The 24208-nt window shown below is 35.4% G+C and overlaps 1 protein-coding gene across 3 annotated transcripts in view; it reads left to right on the top strand.

The window, feature by feature from the left end:
* The window catches only part of EDIL3 (EGF like repeats and discoidin domains 3), a 223540-nt gene that overhangs the window by 127356 nt on the left and 71976 nt on the right, over window positions 1-24208 (top strand). For all 3 annotated transcript variants that reach the window (XM_027635017.1, XM_027635018.1, XM_027635016.1), the window contains one exon: window positions 1813-1926. In XM_027635017.1, the coding sequence (XP_027490818.1) occupies window positions 1813-1926 (114 nt within the window). The remainder of the gene's footprint in view (window positions 1-1812; window positions 1927-24208) is intronic.

The raw sequence follows: 24208 nt of genomic DNA, 5'->3' as shown, positions 1-24208 counted from the left end.
GAGAGTACTGGTACTTCAAGTTCATTTTATTTTCTCCATCACCACACAAACGGTATGAAATATTCTGGAAACCTGTGTATTTTCTCCTACATATTTCAAAATGAAATTGGGGGGGGGGGGGGAAACAACTCAAGAAGATATTATCTTTACACAGGAAAGCTTTTAAGAGGATAAATACCACCTGTATCTCACCAAGGAAGAGATAGTTCATATGTTCATGTAATGTTTTTTAGTTCCCTGTGACCTTGATTTTTTTTTCCCCACAAATACATTAACCTGTATTAAAATTCTTAATAAACTAATAAAAATGTAAGGCTAATGGGCTTTGCTTAAAAAGGCAAACAGGAAGCTGAAGAATCTTTTTAAATTTTATAAATACATATGAAGAATTTAATTTAGAACTTAGCAGATCTCTTCTTCAGTCATTTCCCTTGGCAGATTTTATATCTTGCACTCTAAGCTATTACGCCTCTTCTTCCTTTTTAATTGACAGAAATTCAGCTAACTCTAATTTTTCATTAAGCTATAATATGATATCTTTATAAGCAAGAAATAGTAAAACATTCAGAGACTAAAAAGAAGCTCAGAGATAAGTTACCATCATCAATTTTGGTATAAAAATCTGAATATTTTCTGGTTCAAACAATTGGAACTAACCTTCATGTTTAGCTGAAAGTCTGTTCCTGCGTTTCTGTTCACAGAAATGGGAAGCTTATCCTGTCGAGTGTATTAAAACATTGAGGTTTTGAACATACATGATTAGTAAATGAAAAATAAATCAAATTGAAAGTACAAACGTTACATGCTCAAACTACCAAAAATGAAGCAACTTTGTTGACACAACTGAATTCTACTTCTTCTGCACAAGCTGTACTGCATAAGATTTAGACTTTTTTTTAACACCTTCTTTAGTTTTTGTGTGTGTAGCACAAACCTGATTTACATTTTAAGGACAGAAGCAACACAACAACACAACAACAAGGATTATGACTTCAATTCATAGGGCATTTCACTCACCAATGATTTACCCTATTATCTACTATATTATCTACTGTATTTACCATATCATCTACCATGTTGCAAATATTTAACAGCAATGGTGCAGCCCTTTGAGGCAATGATGTATAAAAGCCTTACAAACTGTTTCTACTCCATGCAGAATAAATGCAGAGACTGAGGATTTTATTTATGATACGGCATTATCCTTCATTCTGCTTATTTGTGGTGACTGAAAAATACCGTATCACATTTGAAAGAATCTTATATTGCCCTTCAAGTTTACTACACTGAAAAACACCAGGACAGTGTTATTCTCGCAGTGTTTCACAAAGTGTACTTGAAGACAGAAACTCAAGTGAAATTACCCAGCTTTTCTGTCTTTTGAACTTAACGAAATTTACAAGCTTCTAGATGGAGTTATCAGTTTCAATTTGCCCACCAACTCATGCACAGAAAGGAAATTTTTTAGACAGTTAAACAACTTTGTCAATTACATGTTTAATGAATTAAGATGAACTGAGAGACATTCTTAATTGGCATCTGTTGATAAAGAAGTAGCTACACTTCTTGAAGTTGCAGGGATCACTACTGATTAATCCATTAGAACTACTTCAGTTTGTCTTTTTAAGGCCAAAGTGTGACTTTTGCCTCAATATCCTCTTGGAGTTACAGTGGAAATCCCTGAGCGAAACACTAAATTATATTGTATAATGGGACATAATAACGCTTGCTTTTTTAGTTCTTTAAAACATGTGCTTACCGTTTTTACCTTTTCTCTGTTAATGCTGACATTATCCCATGTACCTTGTGCAGATGTGAATGAATGTGAATCTGAACCCTGCAAGAATGGCGGAATCTGTACAGATCTTGTTGCCAACTATTCCTGTGAATGCCCAGGTGAATTTATGGGAAGAAACTGTCAACAGAGTAAGTACAGCATGTTTGTAAATTCTATGTAATAAAATAAAATATAATATTTTATTTTTGCAGAAAAAAACTTTAATATACTATGGAAATATGGAAATTTTTCTCTACATTACAAATCCAGAATACTCAAAATAGCCATCTTTTTTTTTTCAAAATTGAGGGAAATTCAGAGACCTAATCTGAATTCAAGTAAAGCATCTGATATTGTGGAAACATTTGCAAAATGAAAAATCATTATCTAAAGTCAAAGAAGAAGGATTAAATAGTGTAAAGTAGAAAAATTCCAACAAGGGGTTCACCAAATATCCTGGTTTCAACAGTAATTATTAGCAGATATCAACAAATGTAAGAACAGGGCCAAAATATAAATTATTTTTTCTGACATGTCTATAGCCTCTGAAATTTGGACCATTCATTTATGGAGAAATCATTTATGGAGTTCCTCCAGGATCTGTCCTGGGACAGATCTCATATGATTTTACGGTAACATTGACTCTCAATGCACCATAAAGGTCTGATTCCTAAAGTTGTTACTACAGAGTTCTTCATGTGTGATAGACAAGTAAGCTCGAAGACCAGAAATAACAGACATAGAATAAACTGCCGTGGAATTAAATGTTATATAGTTTAAAAGTTAATAACAGATATTAGAGGCTCTTGAGTATGAAATACTGTAAAGAAGAAAAAAATGTTAGAAGTTGAATTCTAAACAAATTAAACCACAACAAAACTGAAAAATATGATTCCTTTTCCTGTGCTCACTTTGTGGATGTATGGGAGAAAAGGGAGACAAAAACAGGATGAAGAAATAACCACAAATGATAAGATGTGAGCTTTTTTTAAGTAGCTTCAATGAATTCTCAGATTTGCATACCACAGAAAAAAAAAAAAAAAAAAAATTTGACGCCCTGAACATAATGTGTACATAGTCCTAGAGAGAAACAGAAGATTAGGATTTGCTTTGAGTAGTTCAGGGGTCTCTATGGCTACCTCAAAGAGTTTGTAAAAAAAATGAACATCTATTAAAGTTTTCTTCAAAATTTGCTGTTGAAGCAATTCGTGCATTTCCTTACTAGGTGAAACTGAACTGCCATTTGGAATTCCAGCAGGAATCTCATCCATCTCTTCAGAGTTTATCCCTTCTATATTTTGGCTGCATCGTGAACATTGCTCAAATAATAGATCACATAAATCCAATCTCCTGTTATGCTAGAAACTAGGAAGTCAGAGCTGTTACTTGAAGTGATCATTGCATTTTCTGAACCATCAACTATTATTTATATTTCTAATTTTTTTACAGATGTATATGTAAAAATTATTTCATGCATGAAGTTTCATATCTCATATATTATACTGAATTTGGGGAGTTTTTTGTGTGTTTATATATATATAGACACACACATATTCCTATTTTTGAGAGAATATAAGAGAAAGTGTATATGTACAAAAAGTAGAAATTTCAAGTTTATTGAAACTGTGAAAGAATTCTGCTATTGAATTACAAAATGTATGTCTACATATTTCTATTTTTGAGAGAAAATTTTCTGTAATTCAAAATACCAACTCAAAATACTAATTTTGTAATTCAAAACAAAGCTACCTACAATCTATCTTTCTGAGTCATATTTTGGAAGAATTATACTGGCACAAATATATATGTATATACAATATACATAATGAAATGGTCTTTCGGGAGATAATTCTGTAGAGAAATGCTGGCAACTGTGACTCAGTACTCCATTGTCTACCACATGCAAACACCTGTTTGTACGGATTGTAATCACTGAGCTGTCCATGTTCAGGAAAGTCAACACATTTGCACTAATATTATGGCACGGCTTCCAAACTTTTAGTTAATTCATCTACTTTTGGGGTAGTTTTAGCACAGCTAGCATTAAAAAGGGAGACTTGTGGGTTTATGCCACCACTATAATTGTGCACTATACCATTTTCTATGTCAGGGCTTGTAAATATCCTATTTTTTCCCATTAGAAATTTGGATATGTCATCATACTTAATTATGTAATTACAAGTAGTTATTACACATTATAATTATGCCATTAGAGTTTTACATATATTTACAGTAATCATATAATTAAATACTGTTATGCTAATTATGTAAATTACTGACTGCTGTCTCAGAATTACCTCACAAAGCTCAAAGATTGCTAAGCCACATCATAGAATATGTAAAATATCCTACATCTAGAATAAAAAAGAAAAAAATGCATCATGCAAACTACATTTTTTAATAGTTTATCTAGTTTACTATAGCCCAAATACCAGTGCTTTGTAATAATGACTTGTCATGTTACTCAATAGCTTCCAGTAGTTCATGCCAGGCTGTTTTTCCTAGTGGTCCTGCTAAGTTTTCCCTCTTTTTTTTAATTCTACCCTTTACTTCCACCATTTAATTCCTCTTAGCTAATCTTCTAAATAGTTCCCTTTCATTTTATCTCACATGTGGCACTTTTCAGGTGTGAGACAACTGTTTTGTTACACTCGGGTCCTGAGGCCCTTGTGGGATACCCACCCAAAATCCAGGAGCTGAAATAAGAGGGAAAGGCTTGCTTGCTTGATAGCTTTCCTTCTTTCTTTCTTTCTTTCTTTCCTCCTTTCCTTCTTTCTCTCTTACTTTTGTTCTTCCTTTCCTTCTTCCTTTCTTTCTTCCTTTCCTTCTTCCTTCCTTTCTCTCTTCCTTTCCTTCTTCCTTCCCTTCTTTCTTTCTTTTTTTTCTTTCTTTCTTTTTTCCTTCTTTGTTTCCTTACTCTTTCTCCCTTTCCTTCTTCCTTTCCTTCTTCCTTCCTTCCTTCCATCCTTGATACAGCTATCTTTAGCAATTCAGGCATAAATGATATTTAAACCAGCTGCTTCTCATTGCTGGAAAGCAGGGGATGAGACAAAATCAAAGTGGAGTGTGAGACCACCGACAGCCTCAAAACATATTCAACCATTCTGAAATAAGCTTATCACTCTTTTAAGAGATACTTCACAGGATATCTGGTCTCCACAGAATTTACCTGCAAATGTTTAGTAAAATGGAATGGGAAGAGAGTACCTTTCCCCATCCTCTGAATGCAAAATCTAAACTGTATTAATTCAATATTACTTCCCACATTTCTCAAGGCCTCAGCATTTCCTTGATGCAGTTGCATCTCCTTCTGTTCTTCCACTCCCTGAACCAATTTCTTGCCTCTGTGGTGAATTTAAGCCATCAGTTATGATTGTCTCCATTCCTTAGTTCTGGATTATCCATAAATAAAGTATTGCTTCCAAGACGGATTCTCCTGGGGCTGGAGTTTTTATTTTGTGGATCACAGAATTTTCTTGCAAGCAACAGGGGGCCACTTTCATCAATGTCAGGCTGTTTGCCTCATTCGGTGCAGATCTGTAATGTTAAAATCTCCTATGAGCAACATGGGTAGTGAATTGCAGTAATATGTGAGCAGTTCCACAGGTAATTTTTGATCTTTTTTTTTCTTTTTTCTTTTTTTTTTTATTATTTCTTTTATTCTAACAGATGGTACTATACAATGGGCACCCTATAGTATCATTACTGTGCATTTTGGAGCTTTAAGCATATTCTTGATTGTTTGGAAAATCTACCAGTTTTATGAGCTGAAATACTGGTGTTATATATAAAGTTGGAAATGGTTGTAAACCAAAACTGGACACAGAATGAAAAAAACTGGCCTAGGGAAAAAATAATTAAGAAAAAAAAAAGGTAATTAATGACACACTGATACTGGGCTGGTACAAAAGAATGGCAGGGGACAGAGGCTGGACATGAAATCAAGACTTAACAACAGTTAAAGAATGTTAATTAGGCTGTGGTCTAATCAAGAGAGTAGAAAGTGTTCTTAATTCATATTTAAGGCAAAGAGAAGAGTTTATTTTAGTTTTCATATTTTTTCTGCTTTATTTCGCTTCAAAAATCATAACATTTAAAAACCAGAATTGTCAGCTTACTCACCAAGTGTACAATATATAAAAATTCAGTAAATATGTATATTCTTGTTTATCCTTATTTAGATGACAAATTTAGGACTTCCATGGAAAAATTAAGGAGATTTTATAGGTATGCATGTATTATTAACTGTGGAGAAAATATTTTTTTTTGGTAATGTCCGACAAAAGGAAGAATGGAAAAAAATTTGTGCCTAAAAGAATTGTGTCCATTTAATACAAAGCTAATAGTAAACTTGATGTGTGAGCTCCCTGGATTACAGAAATGTCTCAGAACAGAAATATATAAGAAATACACCTTGAAAGTGCAGGAGGAAAACTTTTACATGTCAAATCTGACTTAAGGCCATGTAATTCAACTCAATCTTGGTAATTTGTCCTTTTTTGAACATATTATAAGAATAAAACAAAAAATTATTTAAGAAGTTAAATTAATGCTGAAAGAGATGCTAAATGTCAGTAGTAAGAATGACGTACATATTTATATAAATTTTTAATTAAATGCATTTATATTTTTTAATTTTATATTTATATATTTTAATCTATATTACATATTATATATTATATATGTTATATCTTATCTATAATATAATATATATATATTATTTTATGTGTATATATTTAATGTATATAAATTTTTAACTATTTTTAATTATATTTAATATATTTTAAAATATTTAATATATTTTAATTATTTTAGCTAGTCATAGATGGAACACAGTTTCTGTATTTGCATTGGACAAAACCCATCTTGAATCCCTTGCTGAAAATGATGGGTTTTGCCGAGTCTGCACCATTTTGTGAATATTGTCTGTCAGGCATTTTTGTGTAGTGTGTTGGTGTGGAAGTGCCAAGAGGCAAAAAATACTATAGAAATGACATAACACATAGTTAACATTGAAATGTTCTCTCAGACATTTCAATGACCTAGTGGGAAATATTAATTAAAGTTTTAACATTTCTAATATTGAGTCTTCAAACAAAGCAGACTTCAGCTCTCCTGTTGCAGACCATCCTTGTCCAGGCATCCCATGCAAGGCACAAGGTTGGGCTCAGCAGATCATAATTGTAGTTCTTCCTTTCAGCAAGAATGGGAAAATGAGACTAATCTCTCAGTGTTTGATGTTAAAACAAAGTCCTCAATCCTGAGCCTTTGGGTGCATTTTCATCTTGCTGCAGTTGTACTGCACAGTAGTGTCTCCCTTTGAAAACTAATTTCTCAATATCTTGTTTTGATTAGGCAGTGGAGGACTCAATCTTTGCTGAACATGCCTGAGAGAATCTCGTAAAATACTCAGGCAAGCCTTTAAGGCCCAACACGAATATTTTACACATTTAAATGTCTCCTAACTGCACGAATCATCCAGTGTAATAGTAGATTTTGGGTTGCGTCAATAATCAAAATATTAACTCAACCCTGTATTGTTGACTTTAACTTGAACCACATTGTTGTAACAACTTTCTTTCTAAAAATCTGCTTTTCTCAGGGTTTGTGTCATCCTTGCCTCACAGTATCCCTCAGTTACCCTCAGTAAAGAGGAGCCAGGGATTCCTTCCACCTGTCTTCCACTTGTCTGTTCCTGCTACTGAGGAAGCAGCATGACCCTACCTTTTCAGTAACATAGAATCATAGACACTCACAAAAAACAGAGCACTTATCTTATAAATATTATCCACTGTTCCTTTGTTGGGAGAATTTTTATGTGCATTTTTATGTGTGGCAAAGCCTGTGACAATGAATATTTCAGCATTTCTAAGCCCTGAAAGAAAAATTACAGCACACAATTATTCTCAAAGTAGCCTCTAAAGCTCTTAAGTTCCTGTCATGGTCAATAATTCACATTCTTTTTTTTATGTCCTCACAGAAATGAAAATAATTTGCAGGTAAGGGATTGGTACTATAAAAGAAATAAAGACCAGCCTGTAGAAGCAAGCTCAAAACAAATCATAGCTTTTTATGATGGAAAATCACTTAAAAGTATGGAATGAAAAAGCACTGATAACTATAATACATTAAAAGGGTATATTACATATAAATATGTAAGGATATATTAAATATATAATTTACAGCTGCAGTAGGTTTAACAAAGTTCCCAATAGCCAAGCCACAGGACTATTTTTTCTGTTTTGGGTACTGGTAAAATTGGAAAATACTTTATTTCAAGACATTGTTTATATGACATAGGTTACTTATTTCAAAATAAAATCAGGGAGGGTGGTTGGCCAGATGAGTCAACCTGGTCTAGTCTGCTACTTCCCTTTGGTGGACACAGGAATGAGCAATGAGAATAAAATCATCTTTAGGGCTGTACAAACTCCTCATAATGGAATTGTCTTTGCAGCAAACCAAGAACAGAGTAGAATTCTGAGTGAATATGGCATAAGCCTTGCAAAAGTTGAAAGTTTGAAAGTTGACTCACTCTTTGGAGTTTCATTTAGTCTTGGAATCCAAGCCAAGCTGAGAGAGATGAAAAATCCGTGTGAACTAAAGAAAGAAAAAAAAACGGAACAAAACACAGTTACATTAGCCCTTAATGAAATAAAATCTCCAGGTTCAGCACAGCTCTCCCACCTGCAGTTTTCAGAAGTAAATGTAATATGTTCAGTGATCAGCTTCCCACTGAGGGATAATTTGCAGGTTCTGCTGCTTTGGACAGACGGAAGGTCCGGCAGAGCTCCCGTTGCTGGTGCGGCGACATGTGAGATGCGTAGGAGGGGAGAACTGGTGCTGGGAGTTCATGGCTGTTTTAGTCCCCAGCCACCACCATGATCATTTGTTTCATCCCATTAGAGGATCCGAGGACTTGCAAGGAGATGAGCAGGTCCAGAAAATTCAGTGGCAATGCAACAGGGATAGAGAAAGGCTATGCAGTATTTTGGTCATGATGATTATAAACAGGGACTCTGAAAGGTACAAGTGACTTTTTTAAAGGAATTAGAGTTTAAACTTTAAAAATTCACAACTATGATAGACTATTTTGTCAAGAAGAGCTGACTGAATTACTCTTCATTTGATTTTCCTTCATATTGGTGATTGTTTTCTTGTATTAATGCTAAATATCTTGTATTAATGCTAAGTGCTCTTAATGCAGTGTAGTTAGAAATTTTCTTTAGAGAAAAATATTGCACAAAACTTTTACCCTTTTGAACTGATGGTACATTAATATTCATTACTGACCCAGTAAAATCTGTTCATTAGACCTCACCCACAAACATGATTTTCCTTTGTCGGCAAATCTGTATATTAGATAGTAACATTGCATACCTTAACTGAAGATCAGTTTCAGTGTGTAGTTTGTAATATAATATATCTAATATAGAATATTACCATTTTAATAATATCAATTTCCATTTATGCTCCTGTTGCTGAAGCCTAATTTTGTAATTACTCTGTTCCTATTTTTATGCAATTCAATTTTATCTATCTGTGTTTTCAAATTTTGTCCTTAGGTGTAGCAGAATAAGTAATTGTGTTGTAATTAATTATGTCAAAGTTAGATAAAGGCAAATAATGCTGGGAAAGTTATAATTTCGAAAGCAAATTTGAATCTTAATGTCCACTATCAGAAAATAGGATTCTTTCTTCTTCAGTGTTCCTGAAAAATGTCCTTGTTCTTCTGCAGGAGTAAAAGTCCATACAGGAAGCTGAATAGGAGTTTTATTGTGATTGCTGAAATCTTTTCCTCTTCTTTTTCTTACTCCCTGGTCCTTCCACAATTTCTTTCATAATACATTTCTCTTCTCCATCAGGTGCAAATTTAATTATAGGGTTTGGTCCATTTTTAGCCATAGGAATTTTTTTGCCTTGATAAAAAATATCAGGTGGAAAATCCTCAAGAATTAAATTTCTTTCCCAAAGCACACTATGGAATCTGCTCAGCCTCATCTCTGCTGAATGTAGGATGGGCCTTCCACTGAGTTCTCTACAGGTGAGATGAGGCACAGGTTGCATGATGTCCTTTAGAAGCTGTGCTTTATCCTTAGACATAAAAATATAGCCTCTGGAAGTAAAATGGGATTTATTCATGAAGTGTGGTGTGTTTGCCCCCTTTGGCTAGGTTACATTTCTCTAGCATTAATTACACATTGATTTAAACATTGAAACAGTATTTTTATGGGGGGTTAATTAGTGTTTAGTGAGGAAGAGCCCTCATTTCAGACACTTTTTTTTAACTGTGGGGTTTGACTCAAATGCGGAAAGCCTTTAGTCATCGCCTAGACTAGTGATATTGGTGTCACCTTTGCTACAGTTGCAAAGTATAAGGAGAATCAGACCCCAAGGAATTCACTAAGACAGGTTAGTGGGCAGGGAGTTTGACAAGATAGGCAGTATGAGAAATTGGAGAAAAGTAATTTTTCTGAAGAGCAAAAGCTGTGCCTGCCCACGGTGCCCATTTGTAAAAAATGTAATGCAGAGGAGTGTTTCCTCTCGGGAAAGCTGAGATGTCACTGTCCTCCTCTGTGATTGGAGAAGGGGCCTGAGGAAAACCAGATTCCAAACTCTGATAGAACTGGCTTTTTTACACACCTCCAGATTGAGAGTCACAGTCAAGGATTCCCAGTGCCCTGGGAGCTGGGGCAGGAACAACATGATTCCAGATTTGATCAGGGAAGGAAGGAATTTCCTTCTCTTATAAGTAGCTAACAGTTTTGTTCACTTAAACTTTACAGGTCTTGAAAGACACATAAACCTTCAGCTCAAGCTGCTCCATGTTCCAAACTTCAGTTCATCCTTTGTCATCTTGTTTAATGCAAATAAATGCCTGCTGAAGAGATACTGTAGTTAAGTGCTCACAGTCCTCTCCTCGATGTCAGTTTTGCTGAGATTAGGTCCTCCTGCAAAAGACAAGACCTTTTGAGAAACAAATTTCCCTGCTCTGTCAATTCTATTGCAGATGAATTAGCAAATCAGCATCCAACATTACAATGCTGTAGTCCATGTTAAGCCAAAAGGATTGGAAACTACAAGAAATTTACCTAGTGAGGCTTAGACAAGAAAGACATTAGGAATTTTCAGGGGTCATGTGAGCTTTTTGCACTGGCACTGAGGATTCTTGGGGATTTAAACTGTAATGTTTAATTTTTCTTAACATAAAGTTTTTTGATAAGTCATTATGGATAAATAATATCTATTACAAATAATGCTGCTATTACTACTTTACAGAATCAAAAGAACCAAACAACTTGGCTATGGTAATTGCACTGCAATTTTGTCTTGTGCAGCTTTATTTGGAATTTCTTAATGCAGACATTGTCAGCAGAATAAGGTCTGCTGGATTCAGCTATCAGAGTTTAATGAATTAAGGAGAATTAGTGCAGAGAGTTGCACCTATTTATTTATTACTGACAGGTAGCTTCCATTTGCCTTTTGTTATAATATTTATTAATAGTTGTCTTTACATGGTTATAAAAGAAAGTTGCAAAGTCAATCTGTACTTCTTCAAACGTCTAGGCCCTTTGTAAATTAGATGAGAAGACTTCTTCCACAATAAATTCAAATATTTATTCATGCACTACTTGTGCAAGAAAAATGCTAAATTATTTGGATTTGTATGACTACATGATATTCTCTAAAACCTTCCACCTCTTCTCCAAACACCTGAAATGAAAAAGTCACAGTTATTTAGTGCCTCTGTTGACCTTGTTTATTTTATTTCAGGAAAGGGGGTATTATTTCTTTATTTGTCAGCTTAGAAATACAACTCTCTTTGTGGTAATCCCCTGTTTTTTTTTTTTCTATTATATAGTATAATATTAAATTATTGGATAAATAGTTTTCCTGTAGAACGCCAAAAAACTATAAACAGTGCTAAAAGGAAATGCTCTCTGAAATAGTAGCTTTTCAGTGTTTAGTTTCTATTCTAATTAAATTGCTGTATGTATTCATTATGTATGTAGTGTGTTTTCTTGAGGAGTTTTGTTTTTAAATAGGCTATATACCTGAATAACCTGATTCTTAGTTAAATTCTACTACCAGGTTAGTGGTAATTTCTTAAGAGCATAAAACCCCATCATATTAGGTCAGGTAGTCCAACAATTTGGTTGGCTTAACCTTTGCCTGTGGTATTGACAAACATATTTTAACAGGAATATTAAAGGTATATCTCTCGTCAGTCTCTTTAGCATCATCCATGAAACTACTGTGCCTGAATCTTTTTGAACCCTTGGGTGCTGTATCTGTCTCAAGAAGGCTCCAGAAGATCACTAGCCACTGTGTAAAGATCTACTTGCTTTCACATGGGTTAAGCAAATTTCCTGTGAATTTCTGTGAGTGCCTCCTAATTTCAGTAATGTGATGAACAGTTCTATATTCATCTTGTCTTATGCTTATGTAAAGTCCAGTTGTATCCCTCCTCAGCCAACTTCAAAAATCCTAGGATTTTATTTCCTTCTCATGCTTTTCCCCTTTAATCATTTGAACTGCCATGCTCTACACTTTCTTTAGCTCTACATCTTTTTGGGGTGCAGAGACCTGAACTAAACCTTGTGTGTGGTCACACCCACATTTCATATACTGTAAAATAACACTCCTATACCTTGTTCTCAGTGTCTAAATTTTTATTAGGTTTTTTTGTCTGCTACTGCATTTTGAGCCAATGACTTCAGAGAGCTGATGATGGTGACTCTGAGAGCTCTTCCTTGCGGTTGTAATGGCCACTTACAAGTTCAATATAGCATGGGAACCTTTTAGAGATTTTTTTTTTATAAGTGCTCTATCTTCCATTTGTGTGCATTGGGGTTCATCTGTCACCCTTTTAACCAGTCATTCATTTCTCTATGTCCTTCTGAAGCTGCTCATCATCACAATGGCATTTGATAAAGAAAGCTTGGTAACTTCGAGTTGGATAGTTTCCCCACTCACTCTTTCCTCCAGGTCACTGATGAGTTAAACTGACTCCAGCAATGACCCTTGGGGATACCACTGCTGACTTTTCAACCTGAAAAGCCACTTTGTGTTCTTTAATTAGACTTCTGTCTATAGCAGGGCCTCTCCCTCACACCCTGGCAAAAGCTTTTCTTGTGGAACCTTATCAAATGCTTTCTCAAAATCCAAATGTGCTGTTTCCACTGTATTTCCTTTATCCCTCTGCATATTGTCTCCATTAAAGAACTTCACCAGCTTGGGAAGAACTGTTGTTTACAGGTGACATGTTGGCTCTTTTTTAAAGTTTTTCTTGGGTTCTTAGTGATCTTAATTATAGAAGTTTCAGCTTACAAGGTACCAAAGTGGACTCACTTGCCTGTAGTTTCCACAATGCACCCTAGAGCTGGTTTTTTGGAGATGAGATGATCTATCAGGAGAGCTCTGTAGTCCCGAAATCCATCTGCTTCATCTAGGCACAATTCTTGAAAACACCATACCATGAAATAACCTCACCAACAGAAAAACTGGTTAAAAAAAAAAGTCTGAAGGAAGTCTGAAATACTTTTTCTTCCATTGTTTTGGAGGGCTCAGGAGGATGAGGGGGTTGTGTTGTTTGGGTTTTTTTATTTCAGACTACCTAAGAGTTGCCTTCTGTCCTAGTTAAAACAGCTGGGACCAGTTCATCACTGTATGGGTGTAACCCAAAACTGTGTATTCTATAGCCTTCCATACCATTTCTCAGAAATTGTTATCAATAGACCATTTACACCCTCTGCCCACAGCATGCCTGACTCCTTAGGCTATAAACTAGGTGTTAAGAGGCCTTCAAGATAGGAGGATGCCTCCCATCCTCACACCCTTTGTGGAACTCCCAGCCCTGAGGAAGGTACTGGGCATTCCTGCCTGAACTGGAGGATATATAATCTTGGAGTCTTAGGACTTTTTTAACCACTCGTGGAATCCAGAGGAAGACTGCAGACCACCACTCTCAACCAGACTGCAGACCACCACTCTTGACCAGACTGCAACAGCACTCTCACCAACAGGTTTTCCCCTCTCCTTTTACTTTGGACTCAGGGGGGCCAACAAACACCACTCTGTTCATGCCCCAGAGTGCTGGGTTATACATTTGGGTTTTGTGGGTTAAAAGCAATTGTTCGTCTGTATAATCGTACTTACTGTATTATTTTATTAAATTGTTATTCTGGTTTATAATCTCTCTTTTGAGTTGGGTTCATTTCCCCTGCCGGTTTACCTTTAAACCAGCACACCTAAATTTTTTTAAGTCTGTGTCTTCATCGTGGAGCTTGCATAGTAAAGGCCAAAATTTAATTTTATGACCTTCCTATAAAAGTATGAAGAGAAGGTTTGATAATAGAAGTACATGATAATCACTTAGTAGTAATGGTACTCTTGAGAATTAGAACATAACATCCGATTTCTTTGTATTTGATTTATTCTGATAGCCATTGCTTATACACATGTTGACCAGTGTGATAACAGAATAATGCGTTGCTGTTGGTGGAGATGCTACCTTAGCACAAAAAGCATTTAATCTCTTTGGACATGTAAGAAAATAGGTGGCATTTTTTCCCATTACTATCTGAAAAGCTGTCTTCTGTTGCATGAAACGTAATTAATTACTTCATTTTCATGTCACCTCCTGCAGACCTGAAGCTTAACACAACATCATTTGAAAAGTTTACTTGTCCAGAAGTGTCTGCGTGTTCGTTAGCTGCTACTGCTGCAAATTGGTGAAGATGTTGCCTTTGACATACGTTATTTTATGTGAACGCGTGAAACAAGATTAATCATATCCTTCACCTCAGTGCTGCAATGCCACACTGGCTACTAACTGGTTTGAAGTCATACTTCACAAATCAAAATGTTGATAGGTCAAGAAGATCCATTTTGTTTTGGTTTAAATCTGTGAAGCAAACTTGTGGAGATAAATGCCTCCTGTTAATCAGATTTCAGAGCTGAATGGCTTTATAAACTTAAGAGATCTGGGTGAAAATGTGTTGTTTCGTTCTGTAGTTAGAAGTCACCTTGAAGTTACAAACCTTGTGACTTTCATTTTTTATCTAGTAATAGACAAAAACTGTCTGAAATAGTCCCTGACACTATGTGTTCTCCAAGTCTACTGAAGTCAAAACAAAAATTAAAAAGGGGTTTGCACATTCCATTTTCTGGTTTCATTTTGCATTGTGATGGACTAGAAAGAGGAATGAACTGTCATGAACTCAAGAGCAGATGAGATAGCAGTGAGAACGTGCTTGGCCAAAAAAAAAAAAGAGACCGATACATTACAAAAAATACATATACCAATACATATACCTCTCATGTCTGTGTCACCTCCAGCTGGACTGGTATGCTGTAATCAGTGCTGTTGGACTAGTGAAGCCAAACCATGACACAGTTAATTGGATAATGATCTGAGATACATGACTGTCCTTCACAATACCTCCACAAAATATGTGTGCAAGAATGACTGAAGTAAAATGACTGAATGTACAAAGCCAAACCAGTACTTCAACTGCCTTCAGATTTCAACTCTTCTTCAGTCTGTCGTGGTGTAAGTTCACACATATGATCTGCACACATATGCAAAGGCAGCATCTTCTGGTAAAATGAAAAGTCTCCTTGGGCCTCTAGCTTCTGCAATGAAGATGTAATTCCTACAGTTAGAACAACTTCTACTTCTTAAAATATACCAGGTATCCATGCAGCTATCAGCAAAAATTTGATGCGTTATAGGAAAACAAGTAGAATTTTATGTTTGTCAGGTATCATTCTAACAAACTTGGACAAGTTGGGACCGAACTATATTAATATATTCACATATTCATATTTAAATTTATGCTAAAAAATTGGGACTGCAAGCACATCTGTATAACATGTTCTGCTTACTCATGGAACCCAAGAAAAAAAAAAAAAAACAGAAAAAAAACAAACAACAAAACAAAACAGAATAACAACAACAACAGCAAAACAACCAAATAAACCAAACAAAAAAAGCCCCTACAAATAAAAGCAACCCTGCTTTCTTGTGTTCACATCGAATTTCCCATTTTAAAATCTTTCCAGAAAGCCTAAGTATGTTGACTGCCTAGTAAATCTGGCCTTTCAGAAAAATAAATGATCATGTCTTTTTAAAGCAATGCCTTTGCAAGGTTTTCAAAACTCATTGGATTCATTTCAATTAATTTTAGCCTCTCAAACCAAGGCTCTAAGTTGAAGATAGTGTTCCAGGTTTATTCTTGTTTAGTAGATACAGAAAAGCTGATTATATCTGTGTTAGATGCTTTCTAAAGAAAGGATGAAATAATTAAAATTTTGGTTTAGGTTTGTGTATTACCTCCCACAGATATCAAGCAGAGCCTGAGCAGTTAGTTTGGTGTAGATAAGGAACTTTTAGGTGGCTGAAGCTGGGTTGCATGGATTGTATTCCTTATGGTTGCTTTGCTCAATTAACTATTGCTCAGTTTAAACACTTAGGAATAATGTTCTTTTTAAGGTGAAAAGAGATGTTGATAAGAAAAAAAAATAAGACTATACACAGAAAACTAAGGGATATTAAAAAAATCTAGAGTTACAGATTTATTCTTAAAACACACCATGGAGTCACAAACATATCATCTCATTTTACTACACTGCTATACTAATGAAAGAATTCCACTGCACATATAAAAAGAAACCTTTATGAATCTTCGCTATGATTTTCTTTTTCCACCCTCATAAAAGTGCATGACCTTTCAATTAATTCTGTCTTTTTAACAGGGCTTCAAGCCTAGATCCTTAAAGCTGCTTTACATGAATATAAGGTTATATCTACATCAAATGGCTTCGGGGAACAAGATCTAAATGCAGATATCTGAATTTCCAGTTATTAAATAGTTAGATGTGTTGTAGAAGAAGATACAAACAGCTTAGAGACCATAAGAGCGGTTGTTTCTGTGTAGTCAGATTTAAATAACAGTCGTTTGCATGCAGTTTGTGTCCAGTATTGTGGATATAGCTCATATTAACACACCACTTCAGCAACATATTGTAGGATATTCCCATCTTTTTTCCTTCTTTCTGAAGAACATGTAATGTAGAATTCATTGTAATGTAGAATTCATATTAGTGCCACTGGTAATTTTTAAGCAATTTCAATGAAAACATCTTGCAACAAGTAATATTATCATTTCTAGAAACAGTTGGTGTTCTTAAAGGGGGGAAGAAATCAAACAGTGCCAAACCACAAAGACAGAAAGAACATCTCTAGGCAGCAAAATAAGAACTGCCTCTTGAAAAGCACATACTCTTCTCCTAGTAAATGAAAATGCTCATCATCAGGCAGGCTGGCAGGAATACTAATTACACTGGTGCTGTAATCCCACTGATTCCCATTGTAGACCTCCTACAAAAATGAAGATTGTCTTTCAGTGTGACTATATCTTGTTGTTTCAGTCTCACTTCCAAGACAAGGTTTGGGTTTGGGTTTTGTTTTTTTCCAGAGCTGCTTTTTCTAACAGGCAGGTTTAACAGGGAGCAATCATCAAGCATATGGATGCATGTGTTATGAGCTACCTTCAAAACAGCTGTAGTTGTTTAGCTACTTTAGGTTAAAATCATGAATTTTTGTAGTAATGCTACTTTGTGTCAAAAAAAATCAAAAACAAACAACTCCTTTGGAGTGAACTTAGGGGAAGGAGAGGATACACTACATTTTCCACATAGGTAAGCTTTTGTTTTTGTTACATGCTCCATAAACAACAACAAAAAAGAAACCTACACATCACTAAAGACATGTGAATGTAAATATAAAACTAAGAAACTTTGAAAGAAGTTGTCTGCAGCTCTCCTGAAGTCAGGCTAAACTCTCTCAGAACACTGTGTCTAAATAACAAATTTCCTAAAAGAGCTGGCAAGCTGTTGAGTTTTCTTGTATTCTTTGAAGAAATACTTCTATCCATACCTAGGGAGCAGAGAAGTGCGTGGCCAGTACAGGATTCAGGAGAAGCAAATAAAGAAGATCATTTTTAAATCAAGTTTGGTTCCTAATTTTGTTTTTAAATGACTAAGTTGTGCTTAAACTGTTAATTGGCTGTAGACTGTGCCATAACCATTTGTAATCATTAGAAATAAAGGTGGTAATTAATAGATCCACAGCTACCTCCTCCACTCATAGGACTCTGCCCAAATCCAGATCCACCAAAAAATCACAATTCAGAATCACGTATCTTGTCATGTCATTGCAACCTAAGATAAAAATAATAATAATTAATTACTCTTATGTGGCGATTAGGAGCTCTGGTTTCTGTGTCTGTCATCCCTGAAGTGTGTAAGTATGGCAATTACTTTACAGGGTGACTTGAAAACTACTATGAATTTACCTTCTATAATATGAATGCAGTTTCATTCTTGTAAGGAGGTTTGTTTTTTTCAGTGTTGCCCCATAGTTTCTTTTATTCAGAATAATTTTAGTAGTATTTAAGTGACTGTGAGTTATGTTGATGGTTAATGACAACACTCCAACATGGTAGAAATGTTATTTTTCGCAGTGCCAACTTTAAAGGTCAAAATAATTTTTCACATAAAGATTGAAGTATTTCTCTATGAGAGTTCAGAAGCAGAGTTTGGGAAATTAAAGTCCTCATTACAAAATAATATTTTTTTCTTGCAAAAATTCATCTTTGCTGCTTAGCAACAAAATAAAATAAAGGCAATGTGTATCAGTAAATTGTTGACTGCTGGGTTGTACCTCCAGCTAGCCAGTAACCCACAGAGCAAGGAGAATTGTGATAATTCACAGCTGGTGCTGCATCATGTGCTTGGTCTAAGTTGTGATTTTTGGCATCCCCCAGGTAAATCAGAGAGTAGGAGAGGAGGCACATACTGTAAGCTATTTTAAGAGGACACTTTTGTCCACATTCAGAGAATCGGGACAAGAAATAACAAATGAAGTAAGAAGGATTCAGGTTGGACTTACTCAAACACCAAATGGGGTTGTTGAATGTTCACTACTGGATCATTTCAAAAAAAGGTATTCAGCAAACATTTGTCAGAATGGTGTGGCTGTAATGTAATTCATGTTTCTTTGGATAGAGATTTTTCCAGATGGTTTGGTGCTCTGATTTTCTCAGATAGGGACACACAAACAGTATGTGTTCATTCTGTAAGTCTTCTCAGGCCAGCTCCATCAAAAGCATTTTGAACATGCCTGAGGATGATGTCAGTAGCATTAACATGACAGAGCTCAACACAAAAACAATCACTTCATGGAGAAATACTTTAAAAATTGTGATTTTTCTGATTACAGCTTTGTAGATATGAGGTTTTAGATGTACCCTTCTTTTTGAGCATAGGAATAACCATGCTTGGTCTAGTGGCAGTCCAAGAGTCCTGTCTGATCAGAAGTGAATGCTTGATGAATGAGTGTAAGAACATGAACAAGCATCAAGTAATGTTTCTCCCATTGTGTTTTCCCAGCTTCAAGTAGTCTTCAATTTAAGTAGTCTTCAGTTTCTTCAGAAGCTGTATCTTCCTTTAATTTTACTCCTGTTGTATAGGTCCCTTTTTCAACTGTACTGTAGGTTGCAGTTCCCCAACATTAATCCCTGTGTGTTTTGGTGGGGAATTTGCAATCCTATCCATCCTATTCAAAGAGCAGAATGGAGAAATTGCCAAACTAGAACTAAGCAAATCAGTCCTGAATAACTATCCTCTTATTTCAATCACAACATTGTTTAAAAAAGACATAATCTGCTTTCACTGTCTGAGCTATCATCTCCATATGTTTTTGTTCTATGTTGGAAACATAATTTTTTTGCACACTTACTCAAGGTAGAAAATCCCTCTGAATGTCCATCAGAGCGAGTTGAATCCCAGTGTGAGAAAATGTTTATGGACAGAAAGCTGAAGCCTCTGTGTGAAAGATACAGAAGAAATAGCTTGAATACTAGATTGTATGTTTAGTTTATGCATATATCAGCATTAATTAATGCAATGTCTGTGATCATGAGTAATCCCATTGTTCGGTGGTGAAGTTGGCAACCAGGAACCGTCATGTTACTAAAAGTGTGTATCCAACCATCTCCCTGCAAAAGCACTTTACTTAGGATTTGTAAAAAAGATTTTAGCATTATCATGTCATGGTTGTGAAAAAACAAACCCTACAAGAACATCCTGTTTCATATCGGTGGGCACTTTGATAACAGACTGCTAATTCCGTATCTATATACACCTACCCAGCTCCTAAGAGTCAAACTCACTGTTAAGTGAGAACAGCTATCCTTGACAGAACAAACTGGGCGAGGATGTGTGCATCCTTGCAGGAGGAACAAGAAGAACAAAGAGGAGGCTGGGATGGCATGGTGGGGGCAGCATGAATTACTGTTGTACCAGAGGTCATCTGTAATTCCATTGTCAGGAGCTGCATTCAACAGCGTCACCAGGCCATGCCAAGCACAGCCAGAGTAGTCTCATTCCAGAAAACTAGGTGCTGGGAGGAAGGCATGATTGCAGATACCTAAAGAAGATTTGTTTTCCACCTGCCTTCAATTTTGCATCTGTTTGTTTTGATGATGTTGGCTAGAGGCAGACCAACTGAGGGAATGAAAAGCAATATATTCTTGCTGCGAAATCAGGCATGTTTCACCATCAGTATCGAGAAGTCTTTTCATTCTGTTTGCAGAGGCATAATCCTCACATTTTCAAGCAATTTTTAAACCATTTGGAGGTTTTGCTTAGTTTGTGGAATGACATAAATATAAAAGTTCAAATTGAACATACTCATGTTTACCCAACACTTTCTGCTTATTATCTCTTACTGTAGTAACTCTTTATTATAAAAGGCTTTGTCTTTTCACAATAAAGAGAGAGATTCAATGACTTATTTCCTTATTTCAATTTTCTCCTGAGGAGATATCAATGTAAAACACAGTAAGCTGACTGTCATCTTCTGTTTCCTTTTACACCATTGTTATTGTTCAACTGGAGGGATTTATTGTTGTCAGAGATCAGAGTGGAAGCATAGAACTCATCCTCTGTCTGGGGAGCTGTTTTATTCCTATACTCTCAGCCTACAAGTGAAATCTGGACTAAAAATCAATTGGTTTGTAGTGCCAAATGGTACATAATGTTTCTAGACCTAATTAAGTTTGAGATTGTATAAGAATTCTTCAAGGCAGGTTTATAACCATTGCTGTCTTCATGTTAGTTGGTGGGGAATCTTAGGAGAACTGGAAAGATTCACTTTTCCTATGTTATTAACTTTTCCCATGTTATTAGCTTTTCCCATCATTCCCTGGATCCACTCACATTCACTTAGTTGTTGGTATCTTTGCATTCTGTTACCTCCATGGACAGTGACATTTTATGGATATAGGATATAAAGTAAATTGTGTTTGATGAGAACAGGAGAAGCCTTAAAGGGATTTTATTTAGTGCATAACAGTAATTGTCACTGTAGGATTAAAACCAGTATTACATGAGTTAGTATCTTGCTTTTTAATGACACTAAAACAAAAGATCCAGATGACAAAATCTTCCTTGTGAATCTGTATAATGAACCTGTCAGGCAGCTTTTTATTGCTTTTTAATTTATTTTTTTTAATCTTTCTTGCATCAAGTGTATTGTCATACCCCAATGTGTCAGCATTAACTAATAAAAATGGGTTTTTTTATTTAGTAACTAATGTTGACCAGTCTAAATTGCACACTGCAGTGATGCTGTTATTTCTCAAGCTGTCATGATTTTTGTTAAATGAACTATGGATTTAATAGGAGTAGGGATATAACAATAAAATATAATCCAGCTGTACTTGCTTAAAATATGCATCTCAGTTTTCCTTAAAAAAGAAACAATCTGAAAAAGCTGTCGTTGCTTGTTTTCTTCATTGTTAGTGGTCAATGGCACATCACAGCTCTTAAACACTTAAAGAAATAACTTACACCTTAACTTGAAGAAAAATATTGTTTGCGTCTGAAACTTAATATCTTATGCAGAAACTAGTCTGTAACCAGTCCTTTATACATAAAACGTTTGATGGAACCAGAGATAAGTCATTCAGCTGAGAGCTTTCAGGAAAGGTGAATTTCTTGCGAATTTAAAGACTAGAAACCCCACTAGAATTTTCATAAGAAGAAAGAATGACTTGCTAATCTAGTGGAGTATTTGGAAGAAATTAATGAGCATATGGGTAAGAGAAGTCCATTTGCTGTGGTATTTGACTACCCAAAAATGTGTTCAATATTTCATTTTAACTGATAAAATAAAGTAAATTGAAAGGTTTTCTTGTTGAATACTGTCTGATTAAAATAAAGACCTAAAGGGTGAGTGAAGGGGAAGGTATAACAGTGGTAGAGCTTACTCACAGTATCCTAATGAGACTTCTGCTGAAGTCCTGGCTGTTGAATAAATTTAAAAAATACCAAAAAGTTCTGATTTAAGATATGTACTTATAATTATAATATTGTTTAGAAATTATTATCCATTCTCGTACTTCCTACACATCACACGTTGTAATGCCTGAACTGAACACCAAAATATCTCTAACGTGGTGGTTGTAACTTTTAAGAGTGGTAAATTTTGCGTGTAACTCACATTGAAAAAGTGACAAACATGTCAAACCATGACTGGAGCTGCAATGATAATAAGGAGCTTGTACAATAAAGTGCCTATTCCCTGCAGGTAGAGATTTGCTTTGGATTGCAGGAATAATCCTCTTAAAGATAAGGAAGATAAACACTTCTGAGCATATATGGTCACAGTAAGAGTTAAGTGCTGTACTTGGTAATTAAACTGCCTTCAATCCGGAAAGGAAAATTCAACTTTCTCTTATAAGGATTTCACACGTTTCAAAAAACTTTTAATGCATCTCAAACAAGAGATGTACTAACACACCTAACACCTTCAACATGTCTCCTTTTTAATGTCCCCTTGGAGACCTCTCCTGCTTTCTCACATCTCTATTTTTTAATAATTATCAATCTATGACTGCAGCTGTTAAGGGTGGTTAATTTCATACATGTATCCTGTGTGCATTGTGAGCTGCACATACACACAGACACATCCGTGTGCATTTCTTTTCCATTATGAAATAGCAAAGGTATTTTAATAAGTAAATATAAGAAACTTTTGAAGATATGCACTTTCCTTAAAAAACTAAAGTTGTTTACCTCTGACTTGCGAGCAGATATAGCAGTTCATCTACCAAAGAATTTTATTCTGCTTCAATGGAAATATTTCAGAGGCAGAGCTAAGACTTGGAATAGGTCTTTCAATTCTTAAGTAACAGTGTGATGAAAATACAATGAAGAATGACACTTTTCCAACATAGAATACATTCTATATTGAGCCTGTCTGTGCTAGTGACAAAGGATTTGTTTTCTTGTGGCACTACTGCATGCCTGGCACCACAATGGGAGAGAACTGTGTGTTGTCATGTTCTGAGCACCGTTATTAGTCAAGTGCTGGATGCAAAGCCTTTATTGTTGGTTGATAAAGAAGAATAGATTCTAGCCCAGCTTCATGGAGTGTTAAAAATATGTGTGAAATCATAGTGTGGTGCAAGTCAGTCGTTAATTTCAGTGGGGCCAGGGTTTCATTTAAGGATACCCTGGAAGTTTTATCCAGGCTTTGCATTGAAGGATCACACCCTGAACCCCACCCTTATGGGAGGTTTGGTTTACCTTTTTTCAAAGCACCAGTAAATGCTTTTTCATGGCACTTCCTCCACAATCAGCTTAAAACCTCAGTTTAGTTTACATTTTTCTCCATCACCAGTGACACACAGTACCTGGGGACTGTGCTACCAGTGGCTCCCTGCACTGTCTCCCTGGCAAGAGGAGCAAATTGCAACAGTCACTTTTTCTTCTCTGTGCCTTTAAATTAATGAGGAATTAAATTATTTGTGACTTTCTGCCCATGTGGGCATTTCAGAGTTCATTCTTGGGTACTGCTTGAGGTGAAACACTGCAAGGTTCCTGAGAAAATCTGAAATGTGGATAAACATCTGTCCTGTGGTACCAAAAACTGACAAAGTGCAGTTAACCCACAAAGCAGAAGGTCTTTTGGACAACAGACAAATACTAGCTGCCAGAATAATTCCTGAATTTACCTTCTCTTTAGATTCTGCATTGAAATTGAGTAAAGAAATATCTCATTTACTTGGAACTGGTTGGGGGTGTTGAATAGTAGATAGACTGCCAATAAATTTGTATACAATGAATTTTCAACATTTTCTCAGTTTGGATTGTTCACAATAACTGAGTGTTTTTCTTCCTGTATTCAAATGGAGTGGCTTCAGAAAACAAAGTTAGCAGAATTATCTTGATTTTCTAAAATATTATGTCTACAAGTATTTCTGGTGAATAAATTAATGATGAATACCACACATGAAATTATGAACACTGGGACATTACAGTCAAGTACAGACTTAGTGGTTGCTGATTAAATGTATA

Source organism: Corapipo altera, unplaced genomic scaffold, assembly GCF_003945725.1.
Source record: "Corapipo altera isolate COAL_440 unplaced genomic scaffold, ASM394572v1 61411, whole genome shotgun sequence".
Taxonomy (NCBI): domain Eukaryota; kingdom Metazoa; phylum Chordata; class Aves; order Passeriformes; family Pipridae; genus Corapipo; species Corapipo altera.
The sequence above is the reverse complement of the archived record's forward strand: the minus strand, read 5'-3'. Positions and strand labels throughout refer to the sequence as shown.